General features: G+C 50.2%; 1 protein-coding gene across 1 annotated transcript in view; it reads right to left on the bottom strand.

Moving 5' to 3' along the window:
* FBLN2 (fibulin 2) overlaps window positions 1-11,239 on the bottom strand; it is a 79,200-nt gene that overhangs the window by 8,923 nt on the left and 59,038 nt on the right. Inside the window, 3 exon segments of the mRNA XM_006155413.3 lie at window positions 6,357-6,485; window positions 7,149-7,265; window positions 10,960-11,085. Coding sequence (XP_006155475.1) covers window positions 6,357-6,485; window positions 7,149-7,265; window positions 10,960-11,085 — 372 coding nt within the window.

Below are 11,239 nucleotides of genomic sequence, written 5' to 3'. Positions count from 1 at the left end.
CTTTGACCTTGCAGCCTCGTGTGGATGGCTCAGGCTAATGTGAGCGCTGACAGCCCTGTACTCGGGGTGTCATCACAGCCCCATCAGAGTTGATGGGGTGGCAGCCACAACGCAGACGTGCAGAAGTGGGGGGACAAGGTGAAAATTCAGAAACAGGAATGCTACAGAACGTGACCCTGGAAGAGAGGCTTGCAAGGGCTTAGACAGACTGAGAAGATGTCTCGGCCAGTCCATGGCAAGTCACTAGGACGGCTCAAGGTAGCATGTTCTCACTGAGTGGCATGCTGGCAGGGCACAGAGGGGGAAGAAAAAGCAGGTCTTGTAGAACCACAATTAACTGATGTACAGAGAAAGATGGATCCCACATGCCCAACAGCTCCAGTGGCTTGAAAAACACACCAGACACACATGCATGTGCCAAGGATCCTGATGGGATGGAGAACTGGAGGAAAAGAATTACAGCATGACCCGGGTATGTGGGGAGGGGTTCTCTCCTCCCTGCCCACAACATCTCTCATGCGTATATATTCATCCACTGGCATTAACAAGAAAAAAGAAATTGATCCTCAGATGGATACTGAACTTGAACTGTAAAATCTTGCTTTCCTTGATCAAAAATGAAGATTTTCTGCTGAGACTACCCCCTCCGGAATCATTTCTAGTGAGAAAGGCACAAACCCAGGCCAGGCCCATCCTGAGATGCATAATGAACTTGAGCTGTGACATCTTGCTTTCTTTGACCACAAATGAAGATTTTCTGCTGAGACTTCGCCCTCCAGAATCATTTCTAGTGGGTAGGGCTACCTCTACCTCCTCTCCTTTTCTCTCTGTGTCTTTCTGTCTTGCTGTGTCTCCCTGTGACTTTTAATTAAAAAAAAAAAATATTTTAAGGTAAAGTATTCTCTGGGCTCTCAAGCTCTTCTTTTATTGTGTTAATTACTTTTCTTTTTTTCTTTTTAGAGGTTTTTGCTATAGGGCGCATGCGCTCACCAGAAAGACAGAGACAGAGAGACAGAAAGCAAGAAATCACCCCCCGGGGGGGATGGCCATGCCGCAATCCCTTCTCCTCCATTCTCCTCTCGGGATCTTGGGCACGCACATACACGCGCCTGGCGTGAGTTTTAAGCCACCAGGTCCGGGACGCGAACCGGGGTCGGCTACATGGAAGTCCAGTGACATAGCCATTACGCTAACTGCTGGCCCCTTATTGTGCTAATTGCTGTCTTCCCCCATTTCATTTAAGGAAAGGCACAAACCCAGGCCAGGCCCACCCTAAGATGGATACTGAACTTGAGCCGTGACATCTTGATGTACACCACACAGTTTTCATTTCTTGCTTTTTAAAATTAAAATCTAATGTTTTTTATTTTCTTTTTTACCCCTTTCTCCTTTTTCATTTTATTTTTTCTTCTTCTTTCCTCTTCTCTAAGTCTTTTCCTTTTTTTTTTAACTTTATTCATTGGCTTCTCAGCTCCTACATACTAAGTGCCTAGACAGGTCCAGGTGAACAGGATCCAAACATCTGAATATGATTAGGGTCAGAATATCCACCTATTCCCACTGAATCTGATCTACAGAGTAAAAATGTAACAGAAGAGAGACTGTAGATCACCTCCTCCTGCATGCCTCTGAACGCTCAGATTGAACTTCAAAAATTAGGAAGAAAGCACCATCCATCAGATGACTAGAAATCACCACAGGGTCACAAGAAATATAGGAAAGCAAGAAAATACATCTGATCCAAAGGAAAAGAATAACTCTTCTGCATCCTCAGACAGTACAATGAAACTCATGGAAATGTCTGATAAAAAATTTATAATATTCATAGTGACAAAGCTAACAGAGATGGAAGAGAAGAGAGACAATGAACTGCAGAAGAAGTAGAAGGAGCCAATGAGTTCCAGGAGGTGAGGAAATTCTTGCAAGATCTTAAAGAAGAAATATACACTGTAAAAAAGAATCAGGTAGACCTATTAGAGATGAAGGCTATAATACAGGAAGCCAAAATCTCCCTTGAAAGTATTAAAAGCAGACTAGATCATACAGAAAACTGAATCTCAGATGTAGAAGATAGAATCGCTGGCCTAGACAAATCCACCATGAAGACTGAGAAAATTGCCCCCAAAATGAGAATAATATACAAGAAATACTAAATACCATTAAACATCCAAACATCTGGATAATTGGTATCCCAGAAGGTGAAGAGACTCATAAAGGTATTGATAATCTATTCCATGAAATCCTGCAAGAAAACTTTCCGAACCTAGAGAGGCATTCAAAGATCCGATCCCAAGAAATACAAAAGACCCCAAATAGAATCAACCCAAGAAGATCTTTTCCAAGACATATTATAGCCAGATTGACCAAGTCCACAGACAGACAAGATACTAAGATTGGCAAGAGAGGAAACATCAAGTTACCTACAAAAGATATCCCAATAGACCAACAACAGACCTCCCATTGGAAATTATGCAAGCAAGGAAAGAATGGGAAAATATATTCAAAGTGTTAAGGGAAAAGCAATTTCAGCCAAGAATACTGTACCCGGCAAGATTATCATTCATTTGGGAAGAAAAGACAAGAACATCGTCAGATAAACAAAACCTGAAAGAATTTACCAGCACCAGACCAGATCTCTAAGAAGTTCTTAAGTGAGTGCTGTACCAGGAAAGTTAAACACAGACACAGAAGTAAGAGTTCAAAAACTTAAGAAAAGGGCCAACTTAATCGTAGGGATGTCTTGGAGTTGAATATTATATCCCAGAATTTAATCAGGAAAATTGAACCACAACAGAAGACAGATTAAGTACATGAGACTGAACTGGTGAAATAGTATTGTTTGACTTTTTGCTAAAATTTTGATGATTTTCTTCTAGACTTTGTTTTCCAGTTTTCAGGATTTTTGTCCTATCTTGAGCTGCAGATAGGTTCATGCACCTACCATTTGACAGAATTCTAACCTGTTTCCTGGCTTTAAGTTTTAAGCAAAATTCCTTAGCATTTCTTTGATTTATTAAAGCTAAAACTCCTTTTTCTTGAAATTAAAAAAATATATTAAACAATACCTATTTAAAGATCGTAGTAAGCTATACAGCATCAGCTAGGTGCTACCTTATAGTACATTCATTCCACTCAGAGTTTCGCACCTAAAGTCAGACATGTATTCACTGATATGTATATACCAGCTGAACTTGCAGTTGAAAGTAGTTAGATTATTTAAGAAATTTTGTGAATCAATAAAATGTGGGGGGAAAAAGGAATGGAAAACAATTGTAGACACCTGAGATAGTGTGGGAGGAGGGTGGGAAATGGCAGAGGGTAAGAAATAGGGGTAAAGTATATATACACACACATATATATGTACATATATATGAAACTAGAAATGGAAAATTATTGACAATAACATGCATGATTAAGGCACTGTGCAGTAAATTCTGGATGGGAAATCACATTTTGTATGCTGTGACGATGCTCAGGGAATGGATGTAAATTAATTCATTAATTTTTTAAAAGTTTCAGAAAATAAATTCATGAAAAAAATAAAAAATGAAAAATTTTTAAAAGACTATTTTCAGTATGATCCTAATATTATGTGTGCATGTGTACATACATGAATATTAAAGGACTTTAAAAAGTCTGGAAAATGGAATGAAAGTACAAGTTTATTTTGGTGCAAAAGGGTATTTTATTTTATTTTTTTATTTTTATTTTTTTAAGAGGTTTTTCGCTATAGGGCACGTACGCTCGCCAGACAGAGACAGAGAGACAGAAAGCGAGAAATCACCCCCCAGGGGGGATGGTCACGCCACAATCCCTTCTCCTCCATTCTCCTCTCAGGATCTTGGGCATGCACGCACACGCGCCCGGCGTGAGTTTTAAGCCACCGGGTCCGGGACACGAACCGTGGTCGACTACATGGGAGTCCAGCGACATAGCCATTACGCTAACTGCTGGTTCCCCAAAAGGGTATTTTAAATCCATGCATAGTTTTCATAATATGCATTTCCATGAACGTTTTGAAGACCTCCCCAGTACCACCACCACCTCTTGTGTGGGTGTGTATATGTTTACACAAGGAAAGACTGGAGGGAAATATGGGGTCGTTGGGAAAGTCACGACGCATTTTTTCATAGAAAGCAGGTCATGACGTTCCCAGTGACCTAACACATCCAGATCTTAGGAGCACATGCCTCCTGGCTCAATGGCATGATCAGATCTCATGGGCACTGCTCCAAGTGCTGTCACGTGGCATGGACGCTAGCGTACCTTCGGGAAATACATACTCCGGGAGAGATGGCAGGGTCTAAATTCCTCCACATTTTTCTATCTTTTTTTTGTTTGCAACCACTGAAGAGGGGCAGGATGTTAATGGAGATACTAGCCAGAGTGTTTTCTTCCCACACGGCCAGCTGCATGTCTGCTCATTGCGCTGAGACCTCCATGCCTGGCCCAAGTCATAACAGGAGGAGGGCACACAGGGAACAACCGCTGGGCTTTGGAGGTCAGTGGCCACTGACCCAGGCATATGGCAGCCTTGGGAAGCGGATATCCCTCAGGGAACTGACATCCCCACTCTGCCCTCATCCCCTGTGGTGGTGCAGCAAGAGAGGGGCCAAGACGAGAGAGTGGGGCTGTGCCTTGATGGTTGTGCCTCTCAAGGTGGGCTGTGAAGGGGCAGGAGGAAGATGCAAGGGACGATGGGGTAGGAGGAGGCCTGGGCAGGAGAGAAGCCGATGGACCGCTGGTCCCACAGCCAGCACGGAGCAGTATGTGCAGAGCCCCAGGGAGCCTTCTCTAGTGCCCGGCACCATCACATGCAGATGGCCAGGTGTCCCTGAGACCCCAGCACTTGGCATGGGTTAGGGGATGATGACAGGAGACTGTCCCGAATGAGGAAAGCTTTTCAAACCACAGCACTTCCAAGGACAAATGTCACTGCGGTATCTGGTGGAGCCCCCTAGAAGTGGCCACTCTGTTCTACCAGGCAGAAAGGGCCCCTGTGAAGTCATATTCTAGAAACATAAAACACATTTCCTGTCCAGCTGAGTTAGAGTGGGTAAAATCCTTCTTTTACAGAGTCCACATGAATGCGTTTGGCAGCTAGAGACCCAGGCTGGCTCCTGTGAGCCCTGCAGGGCTCCAACTCATGGTCTCGCGCGAGGCCTGCGACTTAATTTATCAGCATTATTTTCTTACACCAACCTAGTGTATATTTAAAGGCCAAAAGATACTTAGGCGCACAGTGCACTCTGACCTCCGTGCTGGCACCTCCCCTGTCTTGGCCCGTTCTATCTCATATTAATGAAAACACACCAATAGCTGGCCGAGATTTACCGGCCTGATCGCAGGAGCTGTTCACAGGTGCAACCACCCGCCCACACAATGCTGGTTTAACTGTGCCCTCATGGGCACTCACTCCTGCTCCCTCTCAATACCAGGACCTGCCTTCCAGACCATGCAGCTGTCCAAGACTGGGTCAGGGCCCTGATCCTACCCCAAGGCTGCAGCTCAGGCAACACTAGCTCTCAGCTCCACCACTGGGGAGACTCAGCCCCTGAGACCAGGAGGAAGGTAGGTGGCCCAAACTCTAGGTGCTCGGGTGCCCCGTGGTTGGTTTTCCTGGGGGATGTCAGTGCCCTTCCTGCATGCTGCCCAGCCTGTTTCCCCTGCTGCCTTCCAGGCCCCGAATTTGGTGGTCAGTAGCACTGAACATCCCATCATAACTATCTAGCTTAGAGTAAACATCGAATGTTACAGAACCTGGCCCCAGCCAGGGACATAGTCACCTCAATTCCAAATGTGACAGGTGGCCACTCTGCCCACTGCATGTCCCTGGCAATGGGGAGTCCTATACTCTGCACAGTCCTTTCCAGCCCTGCACAGCTCTGACTAGGAGAATGTCTCTTTTCATTGGGCTGGGATAAGTCTCCCACGATCCCCTTCCCTACCCTGGCAGGTCACACCTTACCCGCAAGTCCACAGGCCCTTCTGCTGTCCCTAAGCCCACAAAGACTTGCGGACAGCGACCGGGACTCCCAAGGCTGCTCCTTTCCAGTATCCTCACCGATCAGGCCTCCTGACCCTTTAGAACTACCCGATGGTATCCCCATCCTGTTCCCAGGGAAGGGTCCAGAGTGGAGCCCAAGCCTAGAAGATTCTAAGCTGGGCTTAACAATAGAAAGTCCGTCACCATCCTTATCCCAGGAAAGACACTGGCTAATGTGGCCACCGGTGAGGCACTGTCCTCTCTGTGCTTACGAGCCTGGTGTTAGCACTCCCAGTGCACAGTAAGCCATGGAAGATGTTCCGTGCCAGCTCGGAGCCTCCTGTGGCCCTGGCAGCCCGCCCTTGCTCACCCTTGCAGGACCTCCCGTTGGCGGTCATGGCGTAGCCTTGCTCTGGGCACGCGCACTGGTAGCTCCCTGGCACGTTGAGACAGCGGAAGGTGCAGAGAATGCCGGCGCCCTGAGCACATTCGTCGATGTCTGCCGAGAAAGGTTGGGCCCCTGGTGAATCCCGTCTACCCACAGGTACCAGTCACCGATGGCTGGTCCCTGTCACGGCCTCGGAGCTTAGGGGCCCATTTTACAATTGAGGACAAGTGGGCTCAGAGCGTAGAGCTTTGCGGGACCAGCAGTTAGCGTAATGGCTATGTAACTGGACTCCCACGTAGTCGACCGCAGTTCGAGTCCCGGACCCGGTGGCTTAAATTCATGCCGGGCGCATGTGTGTGTGCGCCCAAGATTCCGAGAGGAGAATGGAGGAGAAGGGATTGCGGCGTGGCCATCCTCCCTGGGGAGTGACTTCTCACTTGCTATCTCTCTGTCTCTCTCTGTCTGTCTGGTGAGCGCACACGCCCTATATCAAAATAGGGCCATGCCACAGCTGCTGCCACCAGCTAAGGACCAGTCAGGGCTGGTCATGGGCCTGGGCACTCTCACTACAATATCTAACTAAATTCTTTATCCCTATTTACGGAGTAGGAGCCTCAGGTCAGAGTAGAGAGGCGGTCTGCCCAAGGGCACATAGCCAGGAAGTCGCAGGGCTGGGACTTTAACGGATCTGATCCAAAGGCTTCTGTGTGACCCTGGCACATGGAGCGGGAGTGCCTCCCTGGGAGGGGACCCTGGGCAGAGGAGAGCACTCACCTGTGCAGGTGTGCCCGTCCTCGCCCAGCTGGTAGCCTCGCCGGCAGTAGCACTGGTAGGAGCCGTAGATGTTGGCACACTCCTGGCTGCAGCGCTGGGCCTCACACTCGTTCACATCTGTGGGGACACCAACCAGAGTCACGGCTGCTGGACCATGGGCTGGGCTCCCAGTTACCTACAGCCTGCTCGAGAGAGGGAACTGGAGGTCCAGAAAAGGGCAGGGGCCCCAGGGCATGCAGCTGAGGCAGGGTGAGGCTAAGGCCTGTGGCCTGGAGGATACAGTTGCAGGACAGGCTCAGATACCCCACCGGGAATTACACGCTGTCCTGTGAGGTCCCATAGCACCGGTATAGCCGGCTCTCACCGGTGTCACCAAGCAGCCTCCTGGAGGGCTAGGGCCTCACTTGCCCTCGTTGGTCCTAAAGGGACCACACTGCAGAGACTGGCACTGCTTGGGGCTGGGGACTCGCTGGTGTGTGTGAGAGGGTGTGATGGTGAATGTGTGAGTGAGCGAATGAGGAATCACTTAAGGGCTTAGATGAAATATCTCCTGGGCTCTGAGATTCTTGAAGTTGGGGACTTGTCTTTCATTCAGCCACCAAAGAACTGCTGAGCCCCTGTGCTGGACCTGGGTTACAGCCAAACAAAACAAACAAAATCTCCACATTGTGGAGTCCACATGCATGTGTGTGCTGGAGGAGGGAAGGGAGAGGAGGCACCTATAAAAATAAGCAAAGGGGGGACCAGCAGTTAGCATAATGGCTATATCACTGGACTCCCACGTAGTCGACCGCGGTTCGAGTCTCGGACGCAGTGGCTTAAATCTCATGCCAGGCGCGTGTGCGTGCGTGCCCAAGATCCCGAGAGGAGAACGGAGGAGAAGGGATTGCGGCGTGGCAATCCCCCCTGGGGGGTGATTTCTCACTTTCTGTCTCTTTGTCTCTCTCTGTCTTTCTGGCAAGCGCACACACCCTATAGCAAAAACCTCTCAAAAAAAAAAAATTAAATTAAAAAAAAAAGCAAAGGGGCCAGCAGGTAGCATGGTGGTTGGGGCACTGGACTCCCACGTGGTCAACTGTGGTTTGAGTCCTGGACCTGGCAGCTTAAAAATCACGCTGGGAATGTATGCGTGCATGCCCAAAATCCCAAGAGGAAAATGGAGGGAGGGGGACTGAGGCATGGCCATCTCCCCTGGGGATGACTTCTCACTTTCCCTCTGTCTCTCTTCAGCGAGCACACACACCCTATAGCTTTAGCTAATCAATCAAAACAATCAATCAAGGGAACCAGCAGTTAGCGTAATGGCTATGTCGCTGGACTCCCACGTAGTCGACCGCGGTTCGAGTCCCGGACCCGGTGGCTTAAAACTCACGCCAGGCGCGTGTGCGTGCATGCCTAAGATCCCGAGAGGAGAACGGAGGAGAAGGAATTGCGGCGTGACCATCCCCCCTGGGGGGTGATTTCTCGCTTTCTGTCTCTAGGTCTCTCTCTGTCTGTCTGGCGAGCGCACGCGCCCTACAGTGAAAATCTCTCAAAAAAAAAAAAAAACAATCAATCAAAAAACAAGCAAAATGATTAGTATGCCAAAACATGCTGAGCATCATGGGAAAAAATCAAAATCAAGCGGAGGAAGGGGATGATAAGTATGTTGGGGTGGGCTGTGGTTTTAAAATGAGGAGGAGAGACATCGCGAGGAGGGACAGGGACATCTGGGCTTCTCAGGGGGCAGGTGCAGTATAAGCAAAAGCCCTCAGGAGGGAGTATGCTGTGGTTCATTCAAGGAACGGTGAGGAGGCTAGGACAGACGAGCGAGAAGGGAGTGGGAGGTGGAGACGTCGGATCAGGCCGGTCTTTGCAGGCCACTGTCTGACCCATGGCTAAAGCCTCAGGACCTCCCAGCATGCACAGCATTCACTCGTAAAAAATAATGCCATGAGGGGTCAGCAGATGGCGTAGCGGTTACACCCTGGACTCCCTCCTGGTCAACAGTGGTTCAAGTCCCAGACACATTGGCTTGAAACTCAAGCCAGGAGCATGTGCAAGTATAGCCAAGATACCAGGAGGAGAATGGAGGAGAAGGGATTGCAGTGTGGCCATCCTGCCCGGGGCGTGATTTCTCACTTTCCCTCTCACTGTGTCTGTCTTTCTCTCTTCCCAGCGAGTGCACACGCCCTAAGACAAAAACCTTTATGAAAAGAGAATGCCATGAATGGGGACCAGCAGTTAGCATAACTGCTATGTCACTGAACTCCCATGTAGCTGTCCGCGGTTCGAGTCCTGGACCCGGTGGTTTAAACTCATGCCGGGCATGTGTGCGTATGTGCCCATGATCTTGAGAGGAGAATGGAGGAGAAGTGATTGCGGCATGGCCATCCCCCCTGGGGGGTGATTTCTCGCTTTCTGTCTCTCTCTGTCTTTCTGGCAAGCGCATGCGCCCTATAGCAAAAACCTCTCCAAAAAAAAAGATAATGTCATGAATGATGAATGATTAGCCTATCTCCTCTACTGCACTCTGAGCTTCTGCCGGGCCAGAGCCCACACTGGATTCATCTTTGAGTTCCTACCATCTAGCCAGTGAAAGGGGTAAGAATCAGAAGAATGAAGACCACTCAGTTACGCCCGGGAGGTTAGAGGCCCCATCCGCACAGCTCTCTGCACTCAGGCTGACGTGGAAGTGTTGCCCATAGGTGTGGACAGCACCAAAGAATGAATGTGTGAGTGAGTGAAGAGACAAGTCTGTCCAGCGGAGCCTGTCCAAATGCCATCTGCCACACCCAGGCCTGGTCAGACTCCCCTGCCCTGGACTGGCCCTAACTCATGGGAGGCCAGGTCTTCAGCCAGCCAGGTGACTAGGAAAGGACACGCAGCCTCCCAGGGTCTCAGAAGACTCACCTACCCCCAGAAAAACAAGTGCCTCTAGGCTGAGAAGAGGTTAGGAAGGATGATACCAGGAAATGGGGTGACCCCATGGCCCCTTGGCACAGCCCCACCCTGCCCCCTCGCTAAGCAGCCTCGTGGCTTCCTCCTCCATCAGTCCCCACCAGGCCTGGCCCACCCGTGCCACAAACGTCAGAGACAGCCTGACAGCGGCCTTCATCAGCCGTGGATGCAGCCCACACGGGGCCTCAGAGGTCAGCGCGTGGCAGGTCCAGCCTGGGCATATGCTTGGTTTAAATCAGCACATTAAAGGTTGAAATCAATCAACAACATGCACAACTAGCAGATTTGGGACCAGCCAGGTGGCATGTGGTTAAGGAGGCTAGATCCCACACAGGTGGTGTGTGGTTTGGGTCCTGGACCTAGCAGTTTGGGCTTAAAACCCAAGAGGACAACAGGAACAGAGGAGAAGGGATTTCAGTGTGATCATCCCCTCTGGGGGGTGCGCTCTCTCTCTCTCTCTCTCTCTCTCTCTCTCTCTCTCTCTCTCTCAGTGAGCACACGTGCCCTATTGCAAATTAAAAAAGAAAACATCGCCCATTCCCCATACCCTGCTTGCCGCCAAGATTGCTGTGCCATTGTGACCCACTATAACCTGCCCCACCAAAGGCTGGGTCAGCTCTGAGGCTGCCGTTCCCGCCGCAGGGAGCTCCTGTTTGGGGGGTAGCCAGGGCCCTAGAAACCCAGGAAACTCAAGGTAGGAAACGGCAGGCCCGGGGGAGGCCAGGGAGAGTTTAGACGGACGGGAGAGAAAGGCAGGTGCGGGACAGTGTGAGTGAAGGTGTGGGGGAGAGGTGGCAGGCTGGGGCTCTATGTGGGAACCCCAGGGCCTGCCAGGACTGTGCTGGGGGGCAGCCGGGTCAGGGCGCGGTACCTTCACAGTGCTTGCCGTCGGCAGCCAGCAGGAAGCCCGAGGCGCAGGAGCAGCGGTAGGAGCCCAGCGTGTTCTCACACGTGTGCTGGCACAGGCGGCCCGGTGAGGCCCAGCATTCGTTCACGTCTGCGGGCGGGTGGGCAGGACAAGGTGACAGGACCATGGGGACGGTGGAAGGGACCGAAAGCCAGCTCCCTCCACCCCCAGGCCCAGAAAGAAGGACAGGGAAAGGCCTGGCCAGGGGTGGCAGGGAGGCAGCAGGAATAGTGGGAGGGGGTGC

This window comes from Tupaia chinensis, unplaced genomic scaffold, assembly GCF_000334495.1.
Source record: "Tupaia chinensis unplaced genomic scaffold, TupChi_1.0 Scaffold000451_2, whole genome shotgun sequence".
NCBI classification, from domain to species: Eukaryota; Metazoa; Chordata; class Mammalia; order Scandentia; family Tupaiidae; genus Tupaia; species Tupaia belangeri.
This window is presented reverse-complemented; position numbering and strand designations above follow the sequence as displayed.